Raw genomic sequence first — 27620 nt, forward strand, 5'->3', positions numbered from 1 at the left:
GTTCCTAAACATTTTCCTCTTAATTCCTTTCTCTCTTCACCTGTGTACATTGTACTTGCATGTTTTGTTCCAGTATGGTTAAGTAATTAAGGCCCAGGATCTTTCAGGCCCATCGTCTGATATCAACAAACACTTGATTTTTCCCATTATCAAAAGTTAATTGATTTATCTCTTGACGAGTGACTGTTTAATGGTAGTCTCTGATCAATTGGTAACTAAAATGAAAAGTATTTGAGTTAAGTGCACAAACCTTCCAAGAAGAGTCCATGGATATAGGCACCTTCTCTTGGTGGATGACCATAATCCTCTTTGTTTTTTTTGGTGATGTCCACAGTTAAGCACATCTTATCCAAGGGCCACTCATTCTTCCGGGACATACTCTGCATAATAGCTTAACAATGACAAGAGATTTAGTACTATGCAATGCTACATTGTCAAATTTTAGAGTGTGCCTATTACTGGATATTGCCTGCCTACTGAATTACTTGCCAAAGTCCACAAACAGGGATTGCCTTCCCTAACACTTGGAAAATAAATTGTGGCAACCACTCCCATTAGGTAGGCATAGGAACCCTTAACTTATTCCATGAACAGAAACATAATTAGTAACTTCTAACCAGTACTATTCTTTGCCTGTTTGAAACCATTCTCACATTGGACAACACATAAATTCTAAATGGCATGTTTTGCAGAAGAAACCCTTTTGGATGCCAGCAATACTTTTGCAGCTGTATGAACAATCTTTGTTGGTACATACAAAGTGGGAATTTCTATCAAATCTGTGTACAAATTTCTCAAACTTTTCTTTTTCCCTCGTTTCGTCTCTCTTACTCAAGGTTTCCTGTTTTCAACTTTCCTTTTCCTGAAACGGAAATCAGCCATGATCATATTGAATGGCGGTGCAGGGCTGAATGGCCTACGCCTGCACCTATTTTCTATGAAACGTGCAATGTATGTCCGTTTTACTGTCCCTACCCAGGATGCTTTTCTAAGTGAAGTGACAATTGTACCCATTTCATTTTGGAAAAATATTCACTACTCATCATGCAAACACATCTTTAGGTTTGTTCTGGTGTCATTTTCATTATTTAATCTCTGCTTTCCATCTACCACATACATTTTCTGCTACCCCATCCCCTGTAAATAAAAATCTTACTTCAATTTTTCCCCCATTTCTACAACAAGGTCAGTAACTTCACCTTTTATTTATTTAAACATTAACCTGTATTTCCAGGTTTTGTAAGTTAAAAAAATTAATGGAAATTGAAAAGCTGCAGATGAGAGAAATCCTGAAATAGAAAATGCTGGGGGGGGGGGGGGGGGGGGGGGACACGGACCTCAAACAGGTCATTCTGCATCTGTGGGAAGAGAAACTTTTTCTCTTTCCACAGATTATGCAAGACCACTGGGTGTTTCCAGTATTTTCTATTTTAATGGAAAACCAGATTGCATGGGCTGGAGATGCAGATAGTCATTGAAAAGGCAGCCAACTAAAAGTCTTTCAAGATGCATCTAACGTGCTCTAGCCCCAGGTCAACTATTACAATTTATGTTGAAAACTTGTAGAGAGAAAAAAAAAAAAAAATGGTACAGTTCAGGAATATTACCAAACAAATTCTTGATATAGTCGCCTAATGTTGGTATCAAAGGAATAGCCAGAGGTAGACACCAAGGAATGGCTTTGGGAGGGAATTGTAATGGTTCGCAATAAAGTTGTGAATACGGACATGATTCAATTTAGAGGTTAAGCAAGCTAGGACTTTGAAGCACAGCAAGATGAGGGGTGATCTTATAGAGATCAAGAGCATGAAGGAGGTTGGGAGATAGACACAAAAATCTGGAGTAACTCAGCGGGACAGGCAGCATCTCTGGGTAGAAAAGAAATGGGTGATGTTTTGGGTGGAGACCCTTCAGACTGGTTAGGAATAAGGGAAACGAGAGATATAATGATTTGGAGAGATAAAGAACAATGAATGAAAGATATGCAAAAAAAGTAACGATGATAAAGGAAACAGGCCATTGTTAGCTGTTGGGTGACAATGAGAAGCTAGTGCGACTTGGGTGGGGGACGAGATGGAGAGGGAATGCCGGGGCTACCTGAAATTAGAGAAATCAATACCACTGGGCTGTAAACTGCACAAACGAAATATGAGATACTATTCCTCCAATTTACGTTTAGCCTCACTGACAATGGAGGAGACCGAGGACAGAAAGGTCTCTGTAGGAATGGGAAAGAGAATTAAAGTGTCCAACAACCGGGAGTTCAGGTAGGTTTAGGCGGGCTGAGCGAAGCTGTTCCACGAAGCGATTGCCCAGTCTGTTTGGTCTCGCCGATGTATAGGAGTCCACATCTTGAACACCGGATACAGTAGATGAGGTTGGAGGAGGTGCAAGTGAACCTCTGCCTAACCTGAAAGGACTGTCGGGGTCCCTGGACAGAGTCGAGTGCGGAGGTTTCGCGACAGGTATTGCAACTTCTGCGGTCGCAGGGGAAGGTATCTGGGGAGGGGGTGGTTCGGGTGGGAAGGGATGAGTTAACCAGGGAGTTGCAGAGGAAACAGTCTGCGGAAGGCAGAAAGGGGTGGAGATGGGAGAATATGGCTAGTCGTGGGATCCTGTTGGAGGTGGCGGAAATTTCGGAGGATTGTGTTTTGTATGCAATGGCTGATGGGGTACAAGGTAAGGACTAGGGGGACTGTCTATTGCGATGAGGAGGAGCAAGGGCAGATCTATGGGATACTGAGGAGACACAAGTGAGAACCTCATCTTTGATGGGAGAGGGGAATCCCCGTTCCCTAAAGAATGTGGACATCTCCGATGTCCTGGTGTGGAACACCTCGTCTTGGGCGCAGATGTGGCGTAGACGGAGGAATTGGGAGTAGGGGATAGAGTTTTCAGGATGCAGGGTGGGAAGAAGTAGTTGAGATAGTTGTGGGAGTCAGTGGGTTTGTAATAGACGTCAGTCAATAGTCTATTCCTGTGATGGAGACAGATCAAGAAAGGGGAGGGAGGTGTCGGAGATTGTCCAAGTAAATTTGAATGCAGGATGAAAATTGGTGGTGAAATTGATGAAGTCCATGAGTTCTGCGTGGGTGCAGGAGGTAGCACCGATGCAGTCATCAATGTAACAGAGATAGAGTTCAGGGATAGGGCCAGTGTACGCCTGGAACAGGGATTGTTCAACATACCCTTCAAAGAGGCAGGCATAGCTGGGGCTTGGAGGAAGTGGGAGGAGTCAAAGGAGAAGTTGTTGAGAGTGAGGACCAGCTCCCCTAGGTGGAGTAGAGGGAAATTGGATGGTTCTGCGGTTGAGGAGAAACAGGGCTTTAAGGCCTTCCTGGTGAGGGATGGAGGTGTAGAGTGACTGAACGTCCATAGTAAAGATGAGGGAGTAGGGGCTCAGAAAGCAGAAGTCGTTCAAGAGACGATGGGCATGTGAGGCATCTTGGACATAGGTTCGGAGAGATTGGACCAGAGGAGACAGGATGGAGTCACGTTACATGGAAATCATTTCCGTGGGACAGGAGCAGGCAGAAACAATAGGTCTGCCAGGGCAGTTGTGTTTGTAGATTTTGGGGAGAAGGTAAAATCAAGCTTTGCGGGGCTGGGAAACGATAAGGTTGGAGGCTGTGGAAGGCAGCCAGAAGTGATGAAATCAGAAATGGCGTGTGAGATTAAGGCCTGGTGCTTGTCTGTGGGATCATGGTCGTAGGAGGAGGTGGCTGAGAGTTGTTACCTGGCCTCAACCCAGTAGAGGTCAGCGTGCCAGACTACTACGGCACCTCCCTTGTTGGCGGGTTTGATTATGATGCCAGGGTTGCTGCAGAGTGAGCGGAGGGAGGGCTGTACGTTCAGAGGGGTGAGGTTAGAGTAGTGGCAACGTTGAGACGGTTGATATGGTTAGAGCAGGAGGATGGGCAGAGAAGTGGCAGATGAAATGTAGTGTAGTGTCATGTATTTTGGTAGTGGGAATAAAGGCGCAGACTATTTTCTAAATGGGGTGAGTATCCAGAATTCGGAGGTGCAAAGGGGAGCACTGATGCAGGATCCCCAAAAATTAATTTACAAGTCGGATCGGTAGTAAGGAAAGCAAACGCAATGCTTGCATTTATTTCAAGAGGGATAGATTACAAAAATAGGGATGTAATGCTGAGGCTATAAGGCGCTGGTCAGGCTGCATCTGGAGTATTGGGAGCCATATCTGAGGAAGGATGTGCTACCTCTGGAGAGGGTCCAGAGGAGGTTTACAAGAATGATCCCAGGAATGAGTGGATTAACATATGATGAGCGTTTGACAGCACTGGGCCTGTACTCGCTGGAGATCAGAAGGATGAGTGGGGACATTGAAATTTAATGAATAGTGAAATACTTGGATAGGATGTTTCCACTCGTGGGAGAGTCTAGGACTAGAGGTCATAGCCTCATAATTAAAGGACCTTCCTTTAGGAAGGAGATGAGGATGGAATTCTTTGTCACAGAAGGCTGTGGAGGCTGTCAATGGATATTTTTTAAGGCAGAGATAGATTCTTGATTAGTACAGGTGTCAGGGGTTGTGGGGAGAAGGCAGGAGAATGGGGTTAGGAGGGAGAGATCAGCCATGATTTAATGGCAGAGCAGACTAGATGGGCTAATTCTGCTCATCACATGACATTGTAGAGATGGTTTATGAGTGGGACGTGGAGGGAATTCTTTTAGCTTCATGACATAGTGGAGTTGAAAACATTTGTCTTCTAAATAACAAAAGTTTATTAAAAGTCAAATACTTTAATTCTACTAATCAAAGCGAATCAAAGATTATGGGGAAGGGCAGAATGTTTAATCAGTTATGAACCAACTGAATAGTGAAGCATATTCAAAGGGCTAAATGGGGTCAGTAAATTAAAAAACTACTGTATTGTATTTTTGTATTGTATTTTGCTCAATGCCTTCGACCAATAAAATGTTTCCCAAGTGGTATTTGGGAGTAAATCTAATTCAATGACAAAGCTGTGCAGCACTGCAACATAAAGCTCTGATTCCCAGCATGAGCCGCTTTGTGTGATTGTCACTCAATTTTCAGACAGTCTTTTATTCAGCCACTTCATCTCTGAAAACCTTACAATGTTGCTCAAGTATTACCCAGTACAGGCCAGCATGCAAAGGAATGACGTGACGTGTATGTTGAGACTGCAGTGTTGATGGAGAGTAGCGTAAGGGAGACTAACAAGGAGCGTATTGGAGCAGGTGAGCTATGGTGAGGGTTGCAGCTGCAGATTATCTGAAGCATAATCACATTTTATGCATGTTACGGAGATGAAAATAACTATCCTAAAAAAACTCTTGGTTCAGATATGGCATAAGATTGAAAAGTGCAGCCAGAAAGAGGCATAGTATTTGTAATAGTTTTGAAAGCAATATCATGTTATTTGAAATATTTGTTTGGAGGATATTTCTATATAGGATCTCAGACTGTCTTGACAATTTAGGTACAATGGCAGCAAGGTGTCACCATTGTCAAGGAGGAAACCGGCACATGCTTGTAAGTGATATTGTTTAACTACAGCTTGTGGATGAGGCAAGATCGATCCTTAGAGGAAGCATTGGAGATAACAGCCATTACTGATGATTCTCTGACTGAATAGATAGATGATAACGATCAAATCAACTGCCCTCCTATGCAATTGGATGACAATGTTGTTGGAAAATAGTGCACTGAACTATGAATAGAGGCTTTAAGAATGGTTATGGAAGACAAAGATATGACCGCCTTTGTTACAATCATATGGTATGTCATTGGTGACCTTATCAAAACCACTTTGCTGCTGAAACGTTTGAAATAACAATGCGAAAATCGCAAAGATTAATAAAGCCAATCTTCATATACAAGCATTTATGGTCCGAATCAGAATTTAACAATTAGCAGAGTAACATCTCGTAGGTTGAACAGTCTAGGCATGGAACTTGTTAATAAACTCATCAAAACACTACAGCTTCCTTGTTCACAGCATCTTTATATGTTCCATAGCTTTTCACTGGTGCAATTAATATAAAACAATTCTACAACAAATCACAAGGTGTAACATTAGGAGATGTAATTTAAAAATACTAAATAAACTTACCAGTAAGGAAAGACTGAGGATTGAAAAAACCAGAAAGCCACACAACTGCAGGAAGACCAAGATCATGAGTCCATGCATCGAGTTCACGGCAACGCATGAGAACATCATTGAACCTTAAAAAACAAAGGTTAAGTTGCAGCTAACCAATATACCTAAATTCCCACAATTCAGTCAACATACCTGTATACTGTTATACAAAGAGATTAGAATAATGTTCATTATTTAGTTTTTTAAAGTGAATATTTTTTTGTTAAATTACCTCTCATTTTAATAGAAAAAATAATTGTAAATACACACAAGTTGCACTCTGCCATTTCCCTTTCTTGTGCCGGGGATGATGTGGCCAACTTTTGATGCATTAGTTACAATGTGTTTGTACTAGGGCACATACATTCTGAAAGGAGTACACCACAGTACTTGTTATTGGGATTTCTAAAGGTTGCTCAAAAATGTGACGATGAATGTTAGAAACATAGAAAAATAGGCGCAGGAGTAGGCCATTCGGCCCTTAGAATGGCCAGCACTGCCATTCAATATGATCATAGCTGATCATTTAAAATCAGTATCCCGTTCCTGCTTTCTCCCCATATCCCTTGATTTCTTTAGCCCTAAGGGCTCTAAATGTTGTGACATAGTATTAAATAAATAAAATATAAAAATAGGTCAACTCTTGGGATGTGTAATAATGTCTTCACTTGAGATAGCCATCTACATTGTACATTTCTGATTTATTGTTGCGAGCAGAAAATGAGTAGTCCCTGCAAGTACATAGAATAAATTTGAATGCTTTGGATTTGATTTTGCAACTATTTAAAATAATAGCAATTCACATTAAGGCTCCGTTTGAGAGGAAGAAGTTAGATAATCCTTCAAAATAGCTAATTCTTATTCATATTCTATGTGCAGTAGTGTTGTTTATATCTTGAATGGTACAAGATGCATCATGTTCATGAGTTGTGTGGGAAAATAACTGCAGATGCTGGTACAAATCGAAGGTATCACGAAATGCTGGAGTAACTCAGGCAGCATCTAGGAGAGGGAATGGGTGACGTTTCGGGTCGAGACCCTTCTTCAGACTGTTCATGAGTTGATGCTTTTAAGATCAAAATACTCCTTATAAAACCATTGGAAAGTTTTTCCTTTACGGTAAACGTACTAGTAAAAGTTAATAGTAGATAGTAAAATCTCTTACCATTGTGCCAGTCCATATGATGATGGATATGCTAATTTGCTCCATAATTCAGGAACATTGTCATAGTACAATGCGCTTTGCAATGCTTCCATTTCTTCTGAGACAGTCAACTCGCCCTTTGATTCGAAACAAAATGTAAATGACAAAAGGAACAATTCATACATTTCCTTTAAAAAAAAAAATTCTAATCATGAACATCATCAGATCATGAGCTCGGTCCTTATCTCTGTTCCCACTCTACCAAATCTTAAGTTGTTCATTTTAATAATAGTTTTAGCTATTTGCAAATGTCTATATCATGTGAGGCAACATTTTATAACACTCCCCTGCAACCGTGTTCGATCCTAAACTAAGAAAAGCATCTTTTCAGAATCAGTAAGATATTTTGTGATTTTGCAATTTGCATTTCTGGCAAGCTAGTGTTGATCAACAAGTGTGTGTGTGTTCGTCCAGGATTGCTACTTATTAAGGCAACTTAACACAACTGTTGAGACATTTAAAGCAGCCACACAGGAAAAGCTCTCATTAAATTCTAAGCAATTAGTTTGAGATGCATAGAATTAAAGGAATGCGCATCAGGGTTTGCGTGCTGCAGGACGTGCTGTCCTTGCCCTTTCCTCACTAAAAATAAGAATGAATAATTTCTTAACCTGGAGTCAGTTTAAGCCACTATTGCAATGGGTTAATGGATTCACGGACTACGCAAGTCAAGTCTGAAAGTCACCGTACAAGTTATACCAACTTGAATTGAAATAAGACGGTATGGGGTTGGTGAGATTGGGTAACAGTTGGCTGATCGGAATTGTTAAAATCTGTTTGGACAAGGGAACCATTCAGCTTGGAATATGGATTACAAAAAATGACTTAATTCCCCATCAACCCTCTTTACCCTCAGTCCAAGGTCCAATTCTTTAAGTGACTTCCTGGTCTCCCGGGTAAGTATGTTCATACGCTCACATTCTTGGAAACAAACAAGAATATAAGGATTGCGCTCTGCTGTCTTTGCCATAATTTCTGACATGTTGAATTCTTCAGGAAGTTTCTCTAAAATATCATCCAGAATATTCTTCACCTGAAATAAATGATGTGGTTAGAATAGGCCAATGCCAGATTCCATACGAAGGGATTCGTGCTAAACTTTTTTTTCCTTCTAAAAATACACTGAATGAAAAATAAAACAAAAACTATGCAAGCACTCTTCATTCTCAGTGTCTATACATTCAATAGTGTCATATTCAGTAGTGTTCACACCTATCTTTAAACAAAGCACCCTTGCCACTTATGGGGTGGTATCCTACCCCTTGTTTAAGGGTGTCTGCAGCAGACTCAGTGCCCCTTAATGTTCAGCGGAAGGACCCTGGACTGTGGTCCTCCCCCACAGTGTCTTGGAGTTGGATATAACAAGCTTCAGTGCGACCCTCGACACGTACTCCAGCGATCTGAAATGGATCAGTCGTCAACATTCCCTGTTAGACATGTCGCTGTGCTAGGAAACCAACAAGGTTTAGGCACACCACCAAGTTAATGATTTTTAAATTGATAAACTTTTAATTGCCTCTTATTTCAGGCTTAATTGTCACATTTCTTTGTCAGTGACATGGACATTTTCTGCACAATATATCATGCAAGAAGTCAACTTTTAACTAAATTGCTACTAAATAAGATGCAACATTTAATTGCGACATGCATTGCTGAGATTTAAAAGCAGCTTATTGACAAGTTGGCCAATATTCCAAAGCAGCTTATTGACAAATTGGTTGGAATAGATCTGGCAATATCTTCTGGCTGAGTTGTTTGGAACTAATCAATATGCAACTGGAGCAATAGGTCTAGAGATTGACTGATAACTCTTCATTCTCAGGAATGGGTTTTGACCACAAATCACAGTTCACCAGCAGATCCCCTCAGAAATTCAGGAAGTGGGAGAGGAGGTGCGATATTGTGGGATAACTTACTTTTATACAGACATAGGAATCATGAGTAAGAGTAAACCATTTGGATCCTTGAACCTGCTCCTCTATTGAATAGATTTTGTCTGATCAGATTTTGTCCCTGAATCACTATTTCTGCCTTTCTGCCTACCTGTCCTAACTTTTCATCTCCGTTTTGAATCTAGAATCTATATACTTCTGCAAAGACACTGATTAGAAACATAGAAATTAGGTGCAGGAGTAGGCCATTCGGCCTTTAGAGCCAGCACCGCCATTCAATATGATCATGGCTGATCATCCAAAATTAGTGACCCCTGACTCCGTTAGCCCTAAGAGCTATACCTAGCTCTCTTGAAAACATCCAGTGAATTGGCCACCACTGCCTTCTGTGGCAGAGAATTCCACAGATTCACAACTCTCTGGGTGAAAAGGTTTTTCCTCATCTCAGTCCTAAATGGCCAACCACTTATTCTTAAACTGCGACCCCTGGTTCTGGATTCCCCAGCATTGGGAACATTTTTCCTGCATCTTGGCTGTCCAATTCCTTAAGAATCTTATATGTTTCTATAAGATATGATTCTGTAAGATTCTACTGTGCTTTGTACTCCCCATTACCAGTGTCTGGTTCCTGCACTGCCCAACTACTTGATGGTCTCAATTATTCACGCTTCCTTCCTACTCAGCAGCTGCCCGATTCCCACACTGCCCTTCACTTACCAGGGGCCTGCTTCCTTTTAAACTCACCTGGTTCTGTTGGCATAATTCCCTTGAATATTACCTTGTTCTGTTTCTTGTGCTCCTTGTAAACTTACCGGGTTCACTAAAATGTTATTGTAAAACATCTTTTGAAAAAGTGATTTAAAGATGACATGAAATATTAACAAAATAATACTCAATAGTCTGGAAAGTCTACTAGTCCAACATTACTTATGTTCCAAAGTTTTGCTGTGCTGCCAGTCCTACCTTTGTTAATAAAACAACCCATCTATTCCTGCAAATGGTCTAGTACATCTTTTCCAAATAGTTTGCCACACATTAACATATTTTAAATGAGGACCAATACCGTATGAAGTACTCCAGATGTGGTTTCACCAATAACCTGTATTAATGAAGCATAACTATCCTATTTTTATAATCAATTCCCCAAGCATTAAATTAAGCATTCTGTTAGCTTTTCTCATTATTTGCTACCTCCAATACTCATTTTTTGTGATCAGGTACAGCTAGATGCCGCTGCATCTTAGAGCCCTGCAATCTCTTACCATCTAGGTAGAACACTATTTCTGTCAAAATGGATAACTTCACATTTTCCAACATTATGCTCCTTTTGTCAAATCTTGGCCCACTCATATTTAGTTTCCTCAAGTCATAGGAGGAATCAATTTAGCCCACGGAATCTACACCGACTTTTAGAGAATTCCCATCAATTCTGTTCCTAACAACCTGTGGGTATTTCTGCTCAAGATGGAGGAACGTCTGGGACTGTACTTGAGTTCATTGGAAGCACATAGAAGCAACCAAATGACACAAGGAGCCATCATCTTCCTTACTACCTAACCATCTCTTCAAGCACTTGTCATAAGTGGGTAAGTACCAGTTTAGGGGCCACAGTACTGAAATGGAAGCAAATCATACTGTGCCTCAAGAAATTCCCTCGGAAGAAGATGATGAAATCAATAATAAAAATAATAAAAATATTTGGTTATTAATAATAGTAAAGATAGATGCAATCAGTGGAGATCAATACAAGTGTGCTGCAAATGTGAAATAGGCTTTAGGATCCACCCTGCATTGATACTAAATTAAGTTTGGGACAGTTTTGTGGAGATCTGCAATAACAAAGCCCAGAGGAACAACTGAAATACATATTTTACTAAGAGTCCCAAATCTTAGTCTTTAAATGTGCCAGCAGTAAATGCCTAGCCATTTCATTTACAAGCTGTTGATTTTGAGTAAAAGGATTATAATAAATGAGAGGTGCAAAGGTATAAGACATGGACATTGTGGATAAATACAAGAGATTCTCAGTGGACCAATGGTTTATCAAAATCTTAATGCAATAGCACATAGAGTTGCTGCGCATTTGTTGACATGCTTCTATAATTGTTGGTATAATCCTCTCGGGTTAAACCAGTCGGGCCGTAATGCTCGGTGCACTTACTTGGTTCACCAGGCTATCTGAAACACTTCAGCATCAAGACAATGGAGACTGCAAAGGTTGGAATCTCAAACCAAAGCAATGCTGCAAGGACTCAGCAAGTTAAGCAACCTCTGTGGAGGCAAAAGGTGGAAGACCTCATTTCCATTTGAGACCTTGCATGCAGTCCTGATGCAGGTTCGTCAATCTGAAATGTGAACTTGCAACTTTTGCCTGCACAAGTGCTGTTTGAGCTACTGAACTCTTACATCATTCTGCTTTTTGTTTCATCATTTCCACAATTAGCTTGATGGTATGAATGCCATGAAACATCTCATTGTACATGTTCCCTACTACCAATCTTGGATATCAGTGCATCAGCAGGCTTTGGAAAAACAGTGAAGTAAATCACTAATATGCTGGCTATGTGTGGTCTAGTCTTTATGTGTACTTCAACCAGACAGACTTAATGATCGTCATGCTCACTGAGGTGCGTTTGAGGGGCACTTTTTGGGGCATAGATTCTACTTTACATGCCTCTTCAACATATCGCCTTTTGTTTTCTGAGAGTGCATCTTCTACGTGGTGATACAGAATCATTTCAGGAAGGAGACTGCACCTGGAGTACTGTGTGCAGTTTTGGTCTCCAAATTTGAGGAAGGATATTCTTGCTATTGAGGGCGTGCAGCGTAGGTTTACTAGGTTAATTCCCGGAATGGCGGGACTGTCGTAAATTGAAAGACTGGATCGACTAGGCTTGTATACACTGGAATTTAGAAGGATGAGAGGAGATCTTATTGAAACATAAGATTATTAAGGGGTTGGACACGTTAGAGACAGGAAACATATTCCCAATTCCGGGGGAGTCCAGAACCAGGGGCCACAGTTTAAGAATAAGGGGTAGGCCATTTAGAACGGAGACGAGGAAAAACTTTTTCAGTCAGAGAGTTGTAAATCTGTGGAATTCTCTGCCTCAGAAGGCGGTGAAGGCCAATTCTCTGAGTGCTTTCAAGAGAGAGCTAGATAGAGCTCTTAAGGATAGCGGAGTCAGGGGGTATGGGGAGAAGGCAGGAACGGGGTACTGATTGGGAATGATCAGCCATGATCACATTGAATGGTGGTGCTGGCTCGAACGGCCGAATGGCCTACACCTGCACCTATTGTCTATTGAATGAATCTCTTCACTATTATTTAAGCAAGGCAAGATTTCTGATCCACAGGACTGCAGTGAATATCTTTCTAGCTATTCTTACATATTGCCTTGCACAATAAAGTAGCATGGCAATCTTACACAGTTCAAGGTTGAACTTGCACATAGTACATATGGTGAATAGTTTTTCTTCTGTGTTTGATGAAAATTAAAAAAGTTTAAACACAGACAACATATATTACATTTTACTATACTCTATTTTCTTTTTTGGATTTATTTCAAGAAATGATTATCACAATAATTCTACTAATGGTTTTATGTTCAGAGACATTAAACACACCAATTGATCATCTGTATCCATCCATCAGAGTTAGCTGCTGCAGGAGGTACTAATAGCCATCATCAACATTCATCAAGGACCTGGCACATTTGCAAACTAGGAACAGGTTATTTTTTTCTATTACTACTGTTATGTGCTGGTTTCTTAGTTCACTACATTTTTATTCAAAACCAATAGTATCAAGAATGATACACTTGTTACATAAAACTATATATCACACATCAATTCCGAATTGTTATGATGTACAGCTGAGGGTGTAGGCTCAGCACCAGCACAGTTAAATTTATTCTAAAAGTTTTCTTCCTGTATTTTAGCTCCTCCATTGATATCAAATGAACGCACAAGAACACTGATAAAATCTGTGTTAACCTAATCTCCTCTGTAACTATTTGTCATACAGCACTCGAACTGCAAATACTTCATCCATCCAACTGTAGGGAAATCCAAAGACTGGTTGAAATTAATCGTAAAATGCTTTTTTTTAAAATGGACACAATATAACAGTAAATGTTTGTTGTACGCCAATGACTTCAATGGAACTATGTTTTGGTGATTGACTATATTGTGCAGCGCTATTATTTTATATATGCAGCACAAAAATGGCCATAAATGAATTTCTGTGCATTGATCTGAGGCACAAATATTCCTCTCCAAAATTGGAGGATGGGATACACACGCCAGCCCTGGTGCTTTGCAAAACACAAATTACTGGAGCAACTCAAAGGGTCATCAGCACCTGTGGAGGAAATGAATAGGCAACATTTTGGATCGGGACTCTACTTCAGTCAAATAGCATTGGGAAATAGGTAGTTTGGTTTCAAGCAAGGGTACTTAAACCAAACCAAAAAAAAGTCCTTGAAGACTAGCACAGTATATGCAATCAACCTGAATGAGGGTCCAGACACTGCTAAGCTACTCTGCCATTTTGTTTTGATTAAGATTCCAGCATCTGTAGTTCCTTGTGTCTCAACCTTGATGCTGTATTCAGTCTGAAGATAACTTTTTACCTATAGATGTAACTGCAGTAAATATCCATTTTTACAGACCTCTTTATAATGGATTTTGGTTTATGGCGGATAGATTTCACCACCATGCCGGAATGCTGACCCTGGCCCCTGAATCGTTTTCTCGGCCACGCCTGCCGACGCCACCCCCAGCCAACACAGCTTGCTCGGCCGTGCCAACACCTCAAATCGCTTCCTCAGCCATGCCTACGGCAACCGCCTGCATTGCTGTATTGAACTTGGAGCTATGTAGCTAAGGGCAGATAAGGCTTTGTTTTCATGTTTCAGCTGAAAAAGTACCTCTGCCAGTGCAATTCTTGATCAGCCTAAATTTTATTGTTGACTCTACACATGAAGTGCCATATATTACTCGGTTATAGCAGACAATCGAGGGTTTACTGTATTCCAATACCTTGACCTTTCACTCCACATAACTCTGAGCTCATCCAATACTCTGTGACTAATGCCATAATTGACCACAGTTCCCATTCCTATCCCTCTGCTGAAGTAAGAATTGGAATCAAGTAATATTGGGAAATAGGTAGTTGGTAGAAATCTGTCCTTAGAGAATTGCACATAGTAGCATTCCAGGTATACTCCCTGGAATGTTTTGTAAATGTTGACCAACATTATCTCTTATTCCAGCAAAGTGTCAGTTCTAAAATTTCAATTTTACTTTCGAATCCCTCTGTGGCTTGTCCTTCCCCATCTCAGTAATCTTCTTCAGCCAAACAACTCTCTGTGTTTCTCTGGCTCTACCCTCTTGCACACCAAAAATCTGCATCAATCCAATTCTGACAGACCTACCTTCAGTTGTCAGTGCTTTAAGCTCCAGAACACCCTACACAGACCTCTCCACTTCTCCCTCCTTTAAGCAACTCCATAAAAAAATACATTTTAATTATCTCATCTAGTGCTTGGTGAGAGATTTTGTTTGACAATATTCTCATGAAACATTTTGAGAGATTATAGTGCATTAATAGCACTGTGCTAAATGTGACTACTTGTAATGGTTTACAGCAATTAAAATATATATTTCGAAAATGTTAATTCATTTGCTGTACAACTCCAACATTTTCTGTTTTAATTTAAGACTATGTTTAAAACAATTTTCTGATACCTAAATTCATCGGAATAAATATTGTATTGGCACCCATTCTCTGCTCTTAATTCAAGTCCACCAGAGTTATAATTTTGTCAGTAGAACATGTGGGCAAACGTAAACCATGCAATGCAGACTTTCATCAAAGGTACAGATTCTTAGAATGTTACTTTAGTATTTCCATCTATATTTATACTATAGACAATTTAAAAAAAAGTTATGAGCTACTGCAGCTTTTGCAATTTAATTGAGCAATATATTCAGAAAGATTATGTATCCTTGTGCATTGCAGTTGACCAAATCTGACCTTTTCCTCTGTGGTCTGAGCACATCCCTCTCCAATAGATGAATCTCTGGGCTGCATCTCCACCAATGTTCTAAAGAGATTTTCGGACATCACTGAGAGGAATTCTATTTCAGCATTGGAATGTAGGCCATATAGCACTGGGCTTTCTGGAGGAAGCATTTCATCAATGTACTTATGGTATCCAATATAATCCAAGTTGGGAGGTGCAACAAAACCTGGTGTCAATACAAGTTCTCCTTCAAGCTGAATAACAACAAAAGATTTGCATTCAGAAAGAATTTTAACAAATAATACAACAAAAAATCAACTTAATATTTAACATGTTAAAAATAATGTAAATCCCTGCCCAAAATGTCTTTATCTTATTGGTGAATAATGCCAATTAAGAAATATTAATTTTTAACTTAAGTATTAATTAGAAATTCTTAACTGTTAATAAATCAAAATTAATGTCCAACTAAAGTAAGTAAATTGCTACTTTAATCTAAAATGCTATTTTAGATTAGAGAAATCTTGAACAAAAGCCTTGGGTGTTGCTTATTACATTTTTCACAAGTGGATTTAATACGGGAATCTATGTTTATTCATCTTTGAATATAGTACAATGAAATTTGCAGTAGGTTAACATCAACATTGAAGGTCTTTATGCTTATATATAGATAGGGGACTTGGGGATAATGCAGAAAGGTTTAGCAAAATGCCTTGTGTAATTGCATACTTTATAACAAACAGAAAATATATTCAACTGTTCATCATTGGACAAGTTTAACACTCAAATTTTATTTTGGCTTAAATTGTTTCAGTAACCAGAGGTAAACCCAGCAGAGGAAAAGGTGTCCTTGGGCAAACCCATCCCCTCAGGTGTATCCTATTCCCTTTACAATGACAAGCAGTGCACAGCTTCAAATTCTGCATACTTTGCATAAAATGGCACACTGGCACGGCTGCCGTCATAGTGCCAGAGACCTGGGTTCGATCCTGATCTCTTTTGTTGCCTGTGTGGAGTTTGCACATTTCCCATGACCACGGGGTATCTTCCAGGTGCTCCGGTTTCCTCCAACAACCCAAAGATGTGCAGGTTTGCAGGTTAATTGGCCTCTGTAAAAATTGCCCCCAGTGTGTAGGGAGTGAATGAGATAGTGTGAACAGAGATGACTGGTCAGCAATGATTTGGTGGGCCGAAGGGCCTGTTTCCATGCTGTATCTCTAAACTAAAAAAAAACTAAACTAATTAACAGCTTTCAAAGGGCATTGCTATCAAAGTTTTATTTTTCATTCAAGTATAAAAATATTTTGTTTAGTGTTTAGAATTCACAATGGCTAATTAAAAACAGCTAACAGCAAGGTCTGAAAATACAATGCTTAATCATAAAAGCATTCTTATGAATATGTCAAGAATGGTAATAGAAATTAAACAGTACCTTAGTATGAAGCCTTTTACTCACTATTTAAATACTTTTAATATTTCTGAATTACTAATAAAGAGTAGTGGCTGATATTTTAGAGCTCTAATTAAATGAATATTCTAATTGGCTGCAGTGCATTTCTTTTGATCTTTCACTAGAGGGGGCTAGGAGTCCCATATGTTCTGGAATGGAACCTAAAGGCTATGTATTTTTAACAATGCTTAAATAGTTATATTTGAAATCATATTAGGGAAATAGTAACTGTTCTATTTCCACATACTGTCATACATTCCAAGTATTTAACAACTTGCAAGTAGTTATTGGTAAATGGTGATTTACATTAGTAATTGTGTGCTTAATGTATTTTAGAATTAAGTTCTTGGAATAATGCTGAGATATTTTCCTCACTTCTATATAAAACAGAGAACAGAACTGAAAAGGTTGACAAGGGCTTACAATAACCTTTCACGAGTCATTGTGTGTTAAATTTGCAACCGTGGATGGTGATTACAGTCGAGGCATTTAACAGTTCAAAGCGATAAACAGAATGAAACAATAATGGGCAAGCAAAATGTTGTAATTAGTAGATTGCTTGATTGAAGAACAAGAACATGGGCTGAGTCCTTCAAACAAGCTGTGTATCCTCAATGATGCCCTGCTGTCCAACCTTCTGTTTATGGTTCCTATATAGCCACGCCTTGGAGGAGAATTGCCATATAATATTGAAGGTTATGCATACTTTGGTGGATTATTTTAATATTTCTCCCTCATGTAACATTTCAGTGAAGGTTGAACACAAGGCGACACCATGTTTACAAAGTTCCTACCACAAACAAATTACATTCTACTGCAAGAACACGGCTGCCTTGTTTCAGCAACGCAGTTAGCCTGAAATTTCACTGGTCCCTTGAACAGCTATTGGCAATGCTGATTATTCTAGGCAAACTGAGATCTCATCCTAATTTATTGCTTTTGCAGGGACTGCAAGCTCCCATCAGAAGTGACATCAACGGTGCAGGCATAACTCACCCCCTATGCCATTCTTTTTTTTAGTTTTTAGTTTTTTTTACATAAAACCCTAAATACTTTATACTGCTTTTCCCAAGAACTGTTTGTGACCAATTTCAGCGTGGCATCAATCATCGTGCATGCTCTATCAAGTCACAATGTGCCTATTTGAAGAAAATGAAGATGTACTTTTTTCTGTGGATTTTAGGCAGATCATTGTCGCAAGTGGTTATCACAAGAGCCGAATTAGTAACTTTGTGGTAACAAGCCATTCACCTATCCACAATTCTAGCCTAAAGATACAATGTTAGGAAAGCGAGAAATCAGGATACAGAGGTTTTCTTTGACGTAACTGTATTTTTGGACGAGAGAAGTAATTATGCCAAGCATAAAGACTGTTAATTTGTTTTATTTTGTTAAATGGCGAGTGATATGACTTCATCATCAAGGTGTAATTTTTCCATTGTCCAGTTCCCTATGTAGTGATTTTTCTATACGGATGATTTTAAGAACCTGAATGTCACTGAACTTTATTGTGCAGTTTCTTGGATTTCTAAAATTACAGAGTATAGGCAATTATTTTCCCCTCCATTACTAAAGAGTTATTCTATTAAAATCAATGTCAACAATGTTTAATGAACTATACGATTTACCATGTTTGGATGCATGAATTCCTCCAGATAAGTACGGCACAGCCTCCTGTCCCAATCGTCAGTAATGTGTCCTCCGTACATAATCTCCCCAAAAAGAAAGCGGAGATCTTCCCAGGGTACCTGTGGCAATGGAAACACTTCAAATGTTTTCAGTTCTGGCTAATTTACTTAAGGTTAATTGCCACGTTAAGTATTCATATCTAAATAAGAATTACTTTTTCACATATGCATCTATTAACATTCAGTATTCTCACAGGCAAGTTTTCCTATTTACTTCCATGATATAAAGATTAAATGAGGAATCTGGAACACTAATGTGATTCAGGAAATTGTGTAGCATCCTGTATTATTGGACATGAAAGCTGGTAGTCTGGACAGCTTTGAACTCCATACATGCTCTGACCTACACTGCTGCCACCGCCTCCTTCTCCCTTCACTTTGTCCACTTGAGGAAAATGTCAGTGACTCCGTGGAGAAGGAAGAGGAGGAGGCAGCACTGGTGCAGAGGGGAGGACAAAGTGACAGCCGACAGGAAGAAGCGGCAGCTGGTGAGGGGGGAGGGAGCCCCATGGTGACCATGAGTGTCCTGTTGGCGATGACAGCCTGAAGAAAGTGCTGCCAGCCAGGGGCTACAATGTGAGCCGCAACAATAGCCGTGTCCCGGACGGTACGCCAGCTGGTGAAGAAGGACCCGCTGGTGCAGCAGACGAGTGGCATCAGCGCCTAGTTTTAACGTGAAACGACAATGTGTGCAGGAGTAACTCAGCAGGTTGATTCTAAAGGGACCCGACCCAAATTGTCACGTATTCATGTTCTCCAGAAAGGTTGCTGACCTGCTCAGTTCCTCCACCACTTTGTGTCATTTTGTATATTGACCAGCATCTGCAGTCTAGTTTCTGCCTAGTTTTAAGGTGATTTACATAAAATGTGATTTACACAAGTGTTTACAGAAGGGAATCCTTACAGTTAGTTGGAGAGTGTCTGTATTGGTGAGTTGGCGTTTGGCACTGTGATGCTCAGCCACTTTGCTGCATACTTATGCCTGTAACTAAGGTTTTATTTTGCCTAAAATTCCTTTGTTTGGCAATAGTTGAAAAAGCATTGTTGCAGAGAAATAAATAGTTCAGACCAATAAAATGATAAAATGCCTCAAAATAGAAATTTCTGGAAATGTTTTTTTTTGTACTCTTAACAAGGGTACAGAAATGTGTCTCATCACTGAGTGTGGCCAACCTTGCAAATATACAATCAATATTTACAGTGCTCATCATTTTTTAACATTCAAATGTGGACTCATCCTCACCACACATGTATGCAATCCAAGTGAATCCTTTTCTGTTACCGACATTTTTGGCTTCTGTGGTTTAGTTACATAAGGTGCAACTGATGGAATTAAATAAAGTTACGATAAAAAATTAAGTGAAGGGTTCAGGTGAAGATCCTCCTGGGTCAGAAGTCAAGAAATCTTTTGTTAGAATGTCTAAAACTGAAGACTCCTTCACACTGGTCTTTGCTAAAATGAGCCTTCTATGAGGCTGGCATTCATGAACCATCTCCTGGAATTTAAGCTTTTAAATTCATTTTCATTAGATCAAACTTTAATTTGAAGGCTCAGAAATACAATGAAGAAAGATGTAGATGGAGTTCAAGTGCACAGTAATATTTTCTCCTGTTAAAAAGAGGTTGCTTATGAGTTTAATTGGCATTAAAAGGTTGTTTTTGAAACGTTGCAAACAACAAAATATGTTGGATAGTGTTTCTGGAAAGGTCACACACCTGCTGTCTGTTTCTAACAATTTCAGTTTTTATTGCACTTTGTTCTGGGCTTTAGGCCAACAAATAACAATTAGATACAACACTGATAAACTCTCATCGCTCAAAAAACAAATGTCAATTAGGGATGTGAATAATGGTGATATCAAATAAATATTTGGCTGTGCCAATCCTTGCACGCATGAGTGTACAGTTCAAGGGCAATGAGATATGGGAAATAAAGGCTGGCCTTGCCTCCAATGCCCAGATCTTAAAAAATTGTGAAATCATAATTGGGTACACATTTTAATGATTCGCTCCCAGCACAACTGGCCTCTCCTGATGTATATGACCAGCTGCAGAAAACAAAGTTGACAATGGTGAGACCCTGCAGCACCTACCCCTTACACCTTGAACCCTGCATCACCACCGTTCATTCAACTAAATGCTTAGGTCTTTGACATTTCCAAAGTTTTACTGTCATCGAGCACCAGTCAAAAATGATTAGATGTAAAAATTATTTAAAAAAAATAATTTAAAAACTTAAATCAATAAAATTTAAGTTAAATCGATCAAACCAAACGTCATTTGCCTTTCTCGTAATAGACAATAGACAATAGGTGCAGGAGGAGGCCATTTGGCCGTTTGAGCCAGGACCACCATTCAATGTGATCATGGCTGATCATTCTCAATCAGTACCCCGTTCCTGCCTTCTCCCCATACCCCCTGACTCTGCTATCCTTAAGAGCTCTATCTAGCTCTCTCTTGAATGCATTCAGAGAATTGGCCTCCACTGCCTTCTGAGGCAGTGAATTCCACAGATTTACAATTCTCTGACTAAAAAGGTTTTTCCTCGTCTCCGTTCTAAATGGCCTACCCCTTATTCTTAAACTGTGGTCCCTGGTTCTGGACTCCCCCACCATTGGGAACATGTTTCCTGCCTGTAACGTGTCCAACCCCTTAATACTTAATAATCTTATATGTTTCGATAAGATCCCCTCTCATCCGTCTAAATTTCAATGTATACAAGCCTAGCCGCTCCAGTCTTTCAACATATGACAGTCCCGCCATTCCGGGAATTAACCTAGTGAACCTATGCTGCACGCCCTCAATAGCAAGAATATCCTTCCTCAAATTTGGAGACCAAAACTGCACACAAGATCTACCTTCTCCCATGGATTTCAATACATAACTATGTTTGGTTATCCTGACATGGGCCCAGCAGGTGGAGCTCCGTGTCTAACAGCAGACAATCTGGCAGATGGATTCCATGAGGAGTCAGTTGGAAGGCAGCTGAGTGAAGGCTGTGCGTCACACTCAGCTTGCGAATTGTTGGCAGACGTGGCATGGTCTTTGACGGAAAGCTTTTTTGAGATGCAGCGTGGAAACAGGACCTTCGGCCCACCGAGTCCTTGCCGACCAATGATCACCCGTTCACTAGCTTTATCCTACACACTCGGGACAATTTACAGAGACCAATTAACCTGCAAACCTGTACGTCTTTGGAATGTGGGAGGAAACTGGAGAAAACCTTTGCAGTCACACAGAAAATATACAAACTCCGTGCAGACAGCACCCATAGTCAGGATCAAACTCAGGTTTCTGGCGCAATAAGGCAGCAACTCTAACGCTGCGCCACTGTGCCACCCTTAACTGGCTTCATTAACTCTGATCCTCTCTCCACAAATGCTGCCTAATCTGCTGAATATTTTAGGCGTCCAGTTTTACTTCATATTTTAAAAATCATAGAAAGACAGGATAATCTACAGTTCTTTGGGTACAGATCGTTACCTGGATTGGGATTGTTGAGTTAGTGATCTTGTCTAGTCAGACATTTCTTAAATATTTCCATTTAAGTCAATAAAACGTTTTCAGATTATTAAAATAAGCACTTCTTTGAGAGTCAAGAGTGTTTAATTGTCTTATACATCAGGACTGGGACAAAGAAATTCTTCCTTGCTGCAGTTTTACAGGCAAGTTAAATGCAACAGCACAATAATATATACAATAAATTAGGTTTGTAAAGAAAAAAACTGCAGATGCTGGTTTAAACTGAAGATAGACACAAAAAACTGGAGTAACTCAGCAGGGCAGGCAGCAACTCTGGAGAGAAGGAATGGGTGATGTTTCGGGTCGAGACCCTTCTTCAGATGTCTCGACCCGAAACGTCACCCATTCCTTCTCTCCAAAGATGCTGCCTGTCCCGCTGAGTTACTCCAGCTTTTTGTGTCTACCTTCAAATGATGTTATACTTGGTAAACCAAACTATAATAATGCATGCCAAAGTACATAATGCAACCTGGATATGGGGGCTCATGAAGATACATAACTGTTCTACCTTTTCAAACTATCATAGAAGGCACTGGGCTCTTCCAGGAGTCATGTGTCACTGTAATTGAGCTGTTCAGCTCCACCATATAGAAAGTTACAGCCTGCAAGCACTGCCACATCTGCTGACATCCATCCGAGCCTCCTGGTTTGACCAGTTGTTTGGCTTTACACCCAAATTGTCTTTCATTCACCCATGTCAACAGGATACATCGCTGAAATCCCACGCAGACAGTGAATGCACCCGATTCTTGTGATTATGGTTTGAAATTCCATGTGAGGAATAGAGAAATGAAAGATTCTGCAGGAATATGCAGAGTTTTTTGCGTCCTTAAGGGAAAGTTTGATTTTGGATTAAGCAGAGCAAATATTGCTGAATGAGGTTGTGATCTTTTTTGTTTGCTATTAGAAGGCTAGAACCTTATTCTTGTGGAGGAGTTAATCAATTTGATGGAAGTCAACAGTTCAGAGATTGAAAAGTTACTGTGGGTAGTTGGCAGTGCATAGACATTGACATAGAAAATAGGTGCGGGAGGAGGCCATTTGGCCCTTCGAGCCAGCACCGCCATTAATTGTGATCATGGCTGATCATCCACAATCAGTAACCTGTGCCTGCCTTCTCCCCATATCCCTTGATTCCACTAGCCCCTAGAGCTCGATCTAACTCTCTTTTAAATCTTCCAGTGAATTGGCTTCCACTGCCTTCTGTGGCAGAGAATTCCACAAATTCACAACTCTCTGGGTGAAAGTGTTTTTGCTCACCTCAGTTATAAATGGCCTCCCTTTTATTCTTGGACTGGCCCCTGGTTCTGGACTCCCCCAACATTGGGAACATTTTTTCTGCATCTAGCTTGTCCAGTCCTTTCATAATTTTATACGTCTCTCTATAAGGGGTTGGAGAGGCTAGATGCGGGAAGATTGTTCCCGATCTTGGGGGAGTCCAGAACCAGGGGTCACAGCTTAAGGATAAGGGGGAAGTCTTTTAGGACCGAGATGAGAAAACATTTCTTCACACAGAGAGTGGTGAGTCTGTGGAATTCTCTGCCACAGAAGGTAGTTCATTGGCTATATTTAAGAGGGAGTTAGATGTGGCCCTTTTTGCTAAAGGGATCAGGGGGTATGGAGAGAAGGCAGGTACAGGCTACTGAGCTGAATGATCAGCCATGATCATATTGAATGGCGGTGCAGGCTCGAAGGGCCGAATGGCCTACTCCTGCACCTATTTTCTATGTTTCTATGTTTCTATCCCCTCTCATTCTTCTAAACTCCAGTGAATACAAGCCCAGTCATTCCAATCTTTCCTCATATGACAGTCTCGCCATCCCGGGGATTAATCTTGTGAACCTACGCTGCACTGCCTCAATAGCAAGGACGTCCTTCCTCAAATTAGGAGACCAAAACTGCACACAATACCCCAGATGTCAAGTCAAGTCAAGTCAATTTTATTTGTATAACATATTTAAATACAACCCACGTTGACCAAAGTGCTGTACATCAGTGCAGGTACTAAAAAAGAGCATACAATGGCACACAAACATAACACATACATAAACAGTTCACAGCGCCTCCTCAGAGGGCCTCAAACACTAGGGAGTAGAAATAGGTTATGAGCCTGGACTTAAAGGAGTTGATGGAGGGGGCAGTTCTGATGGGGAGAGGGATGCTATTCCACAATCTAGGTGCTGCAATCGCAAAAGCACAGTCACCCCTGAGCTTAAGCCTAGACTGCGGGATAGTCAGTAGCCCCAAGGCGGCCGACCTGAGGGACTTGGAGATAGAGTGGAGTGTTAGATGATTTTTGAAATGGGGGGGGGGGGCAAGCCCGTTTAGTGTTTTGTATGCGAATAGGAGGATCTTGAAGTTGATTCTGTACTGTACAGAAGCCAGTGGAGAGAGGCCAGAATCGGGGTGATGTGGTCCCTTTTACGGCTACAAGTCAGGAGTCTCGCTGCAGCGTTTTGGACCAATTGCAGGCGGGACAGGGATGATTGGCTGATCCCAGTGTATAGGGAGTTGCAGTAGTCTAGGCGGGAGGAAATGAATGCGTGGATCATTTTTTCAAGGTCGTCAAATTGGAGGAATGGTTTGATTTTAGCTATGGTACGAAGCTGGCTTTTACTACAGCATTGACGCCTGTCAAATATCATGCCAAGGTTTTTGACATGAGGTCTCACCAGGGCCCTATACAACTGCAGAAGGACCTCTTTACTCCTATACTCAAATCCTCTCTTTCTCAAGACCAACATGCCATTAGCTTGCTTCACTGCCTGCTGTACCTGCACGTTTACTTTCAGTGACTGGTGTACAAGGACACCCAGGTCTCGTTGCACTTCCCCTTTACCTAATCTGACACCATTGAGATAATAATTTGCCTCCTTGTTTTTGCCGCCAAAGTGGATAACCTCGCATTTATCTACATTATACTTCATCTGCCATGCATCTGCCCAATCACTCAACCTGTCCAAGTCACCCTGCAACCTCCTAACATCCTCTTCGCAGTTCACACTGCCACCCAGCTTTGTGTCATCTGCAAACTTGCAAGTGTTGCTTCTAATTCCATCATCCAAATCATTAATATATATTGTAAATAGTTGCAGTCCCAGCACCGAGCCTTGTGGCACTCCACTCGCCACTGCCTGCCATTCTGAAAAGGACCCATTTATTCCTACTCTTTGCTTCCTATCTGCCAACCAATTCTCTATCCATGTCAATACCCTTCCCCCAATACCATGTGCTCTAATTTTGCCCACCAATCTCCTGTGTGGGACCTTATCAAAGGCTTTCTGAAAATCCAGATACATTACACCCACTGGCTCTCGCTCATCCATTTTACTTGTTGTATCCTCAAAAAATTCCAGAAGATTAGTCAAGCAGGATTTCCCATTCATAAATCCATGCTGACTTGGACCAATCCTTTTATTGCTATCCAAATGCACCGTTATTACCTCTTTAATATTTGACTCCATCATCTTCCTCACCACGGATGTCAGGCAAACTGGTCTATAATACCCCGTTTTCTCTCTCGCTCCTTTCTTGAAACGTGGGATAACATTAACAACCCTCCAATCTACAGGAATTGATCCTGAATCTATAGAACATTGGAAAATGATCACCAAAGCAGAGCTGAGGATACAGTCAGATAAGCCTTGATGTAAAATGGCAGAGACAGCTCGAGAGATTGAGTAGCCTAGTCCCGCTCCTAATGCATGTATTCGCATGTTTGACCTACAACATTACAGCAGCAGGTCCTTCTCAACCTTCCAGGCCGCTTTCCACAAAAAAATTGGGATAACTATAATTCACCTTCCTTTTTCGTTCTCATTTTGTTAAAATTAAACTGATAGAAATACGTTCTGTTGATGATATGACTGGAGCCGCATTTCTGCCCAATTCAGCTTCAATTTAAGTAGACATTTTGTTACTCACATACTTAACATTACACCCTGGTTAATGCAAATTAACTTCATAGTTTATGCGTTTCGTAAAGCAAATATCGTACATTAAGTAAACCTAGTATGAAAGTGTTAAACACATACAATTTTGAAGTTGGGTTTGGCTAATGAATATAATCTGTTTCTTGTTTAACTGAGTACAATATTCATTTGCATGTCTGATTTTACTGTCAAAAATTTACTATCAAGCCAGGAGGGTGTGAAATTAATTATCTTTCATATTACAATTTCTTTTAGTATGCATTTTGTTTAACTACTTTATTTTAATTAAATATTGGAATTATACAAATTGCTCAAAACAAATCAACACAAAATGTTTCATACTTTTGATGTTGTGGATTGTTCACTCACTCACATTTCAGATTCAAATTATATGAACCATTAAGGTCTCAGGCAGATTTAATTACTTCTAATCACCCTCGATTATAATCAAAACATGGCTCACTGAGTAATATACATCTGTTAAAATGTATATGAAGCACCAGAACTGAGAAAGTCAAAGGAAGGAGGAAGTTTAAACTCATAGTAATGACAAATATAGAAAAATATACAGTCATTTGTATATCTGACATGTCCTAAATAGCCACCATCTTCATAACTAATTGTCGATGTTTTTCATTCAGGGTTTCAAACTGTCAAATATGCTGTATCCAATTACTTTCCTTCAAATGCTTCATTGCCTGCCTAATGAATTTTGGGTATATTCACACGCAAACCATGTTTGGTTAACATAATGAAGGGCATTTTTTCTTTACTGCGATATCCATGATCTGGGGTTTTCCCGAAGGAATACAAAGGTGATTTTCAAAGAAACTAGAATTAGAATTCTTTACACAGTCGTCTGATATGTAAACCACTCAAATGCCGCCCAAGGGGGGAAGCAGCATCCTTTGAATGAACAACACGGCTGGATGTTAAGCCACCTAATCAGAGACCAACCATGATAATCACAGTTTATCACATTAACAAGCAGGAAATTAGCCTCCTGCCCGCTGTAAAATATCAGGCAGAAAGTGATCCTGATGTGCTGATCAGTAAATTGCAGCATAAGTGAGATAGAAACACAAAAGATGTGTTTGACTGATTTCAGCATGGCCTTTATCATCAAGGAGAGACTGTTGAGAAGCTTGGCAGTATCTGAAGTAATCTACACCTGTCTCAATCCAAAGAATTTGCGGTGGGCATGGAAGGAAGTAACATGGCAATTGAATGATGTCTGCATCAATCACAAACATCAGCTTCAGGTACTTTCAACTAAATCAAAGAAACAAGAAATACAATGTTTCTGATTGGCAGTCAAGGATATTCATTTAAGGAGCTTGAAAGAATTTGAAATCTAGCAACTACAATCTCCTGGCAATAGACCAATGGTTAAAAACACTGTCAGGCAGCGTGTATATTGGACTTCTAATTCAGTATCCACTGCTTTGTATTATTACCATATTCCAATTTCCCATCCCTGATGTTCTAATTGAAAAAAAAATTGAATAAAAATTGAATAAATAATAAACAAATAAAACCACTAAGTAAAAAATTCTTAATCTTTTGCTGAGGCGTTCAAATTTTGTAGGCATATATAATGTGCGGTTAGTTTTCTTTTGCATATATCCCAATCGCAACTGGGATGTTGTAGCCATTACAGAAACCTGGTTTAGAGAGGGGCGGGACAGGCAGCTCAACACTCTCGGGTAGAGGTGCTTCAGGAGAGACAGAGATGAGGGTAAAAGAGGAGGGAGTGTTGCATTACTGGTTAAGGAGGA

General features: G+C 40.2%; 1 protein-coding gene across 1 annotated transcript in view; it reads right to left on the bottom strand.

Moving 5' to 3' along the window:
* The window catches only part of LOC144605954 (dynein axonemal heavy chain 11-like), a 261975-nt gene that overhangs the window by 1320 nt on the left and 233035 nt on the right, over positions 1-27620 (bottom strand). Inside the window, exons 76-81 of the mRNA XM_078421667.1 lie at positions 18329-18448; positions 15262-15504; positions 8180-8362; positions 7291-7406; positions 6099-6211; positions 251-391 (exon numbers count right to left, since the gene is read on the bottom strand). Coding sequence (XP_078277793.1) covers positions 251-391; positions 6099-6211; positions 7291-7406; positions 8180-8362; positions 15262-15504; positions 18329-18448 — 916 coding nt within the window. The remainder of the gene's footprint in view (positions 1-250; positions 392-6098; positions 6212-7290; positions 7407-8179; positions 8363-15261; positions 15505-18328; positions 18449-27620) is intronic.

The sequence above is a fragment of the Rhinoraja longicauda genome, chromosome 2 (assembly GCF_053455715.1).
Source record: "Rhinoraja longicauda isolate Sanriku21f chromosome 2, sRhiLon1.1, whole genome shotgun sequence".
Classification (NCBI taxonomy): Eukaryota; Metazoa; Chordata; class Chondrichthyes; order Rajiformes; family Arhynchobatidae; genus Rhinoraja; species Rhinoraja longicauda.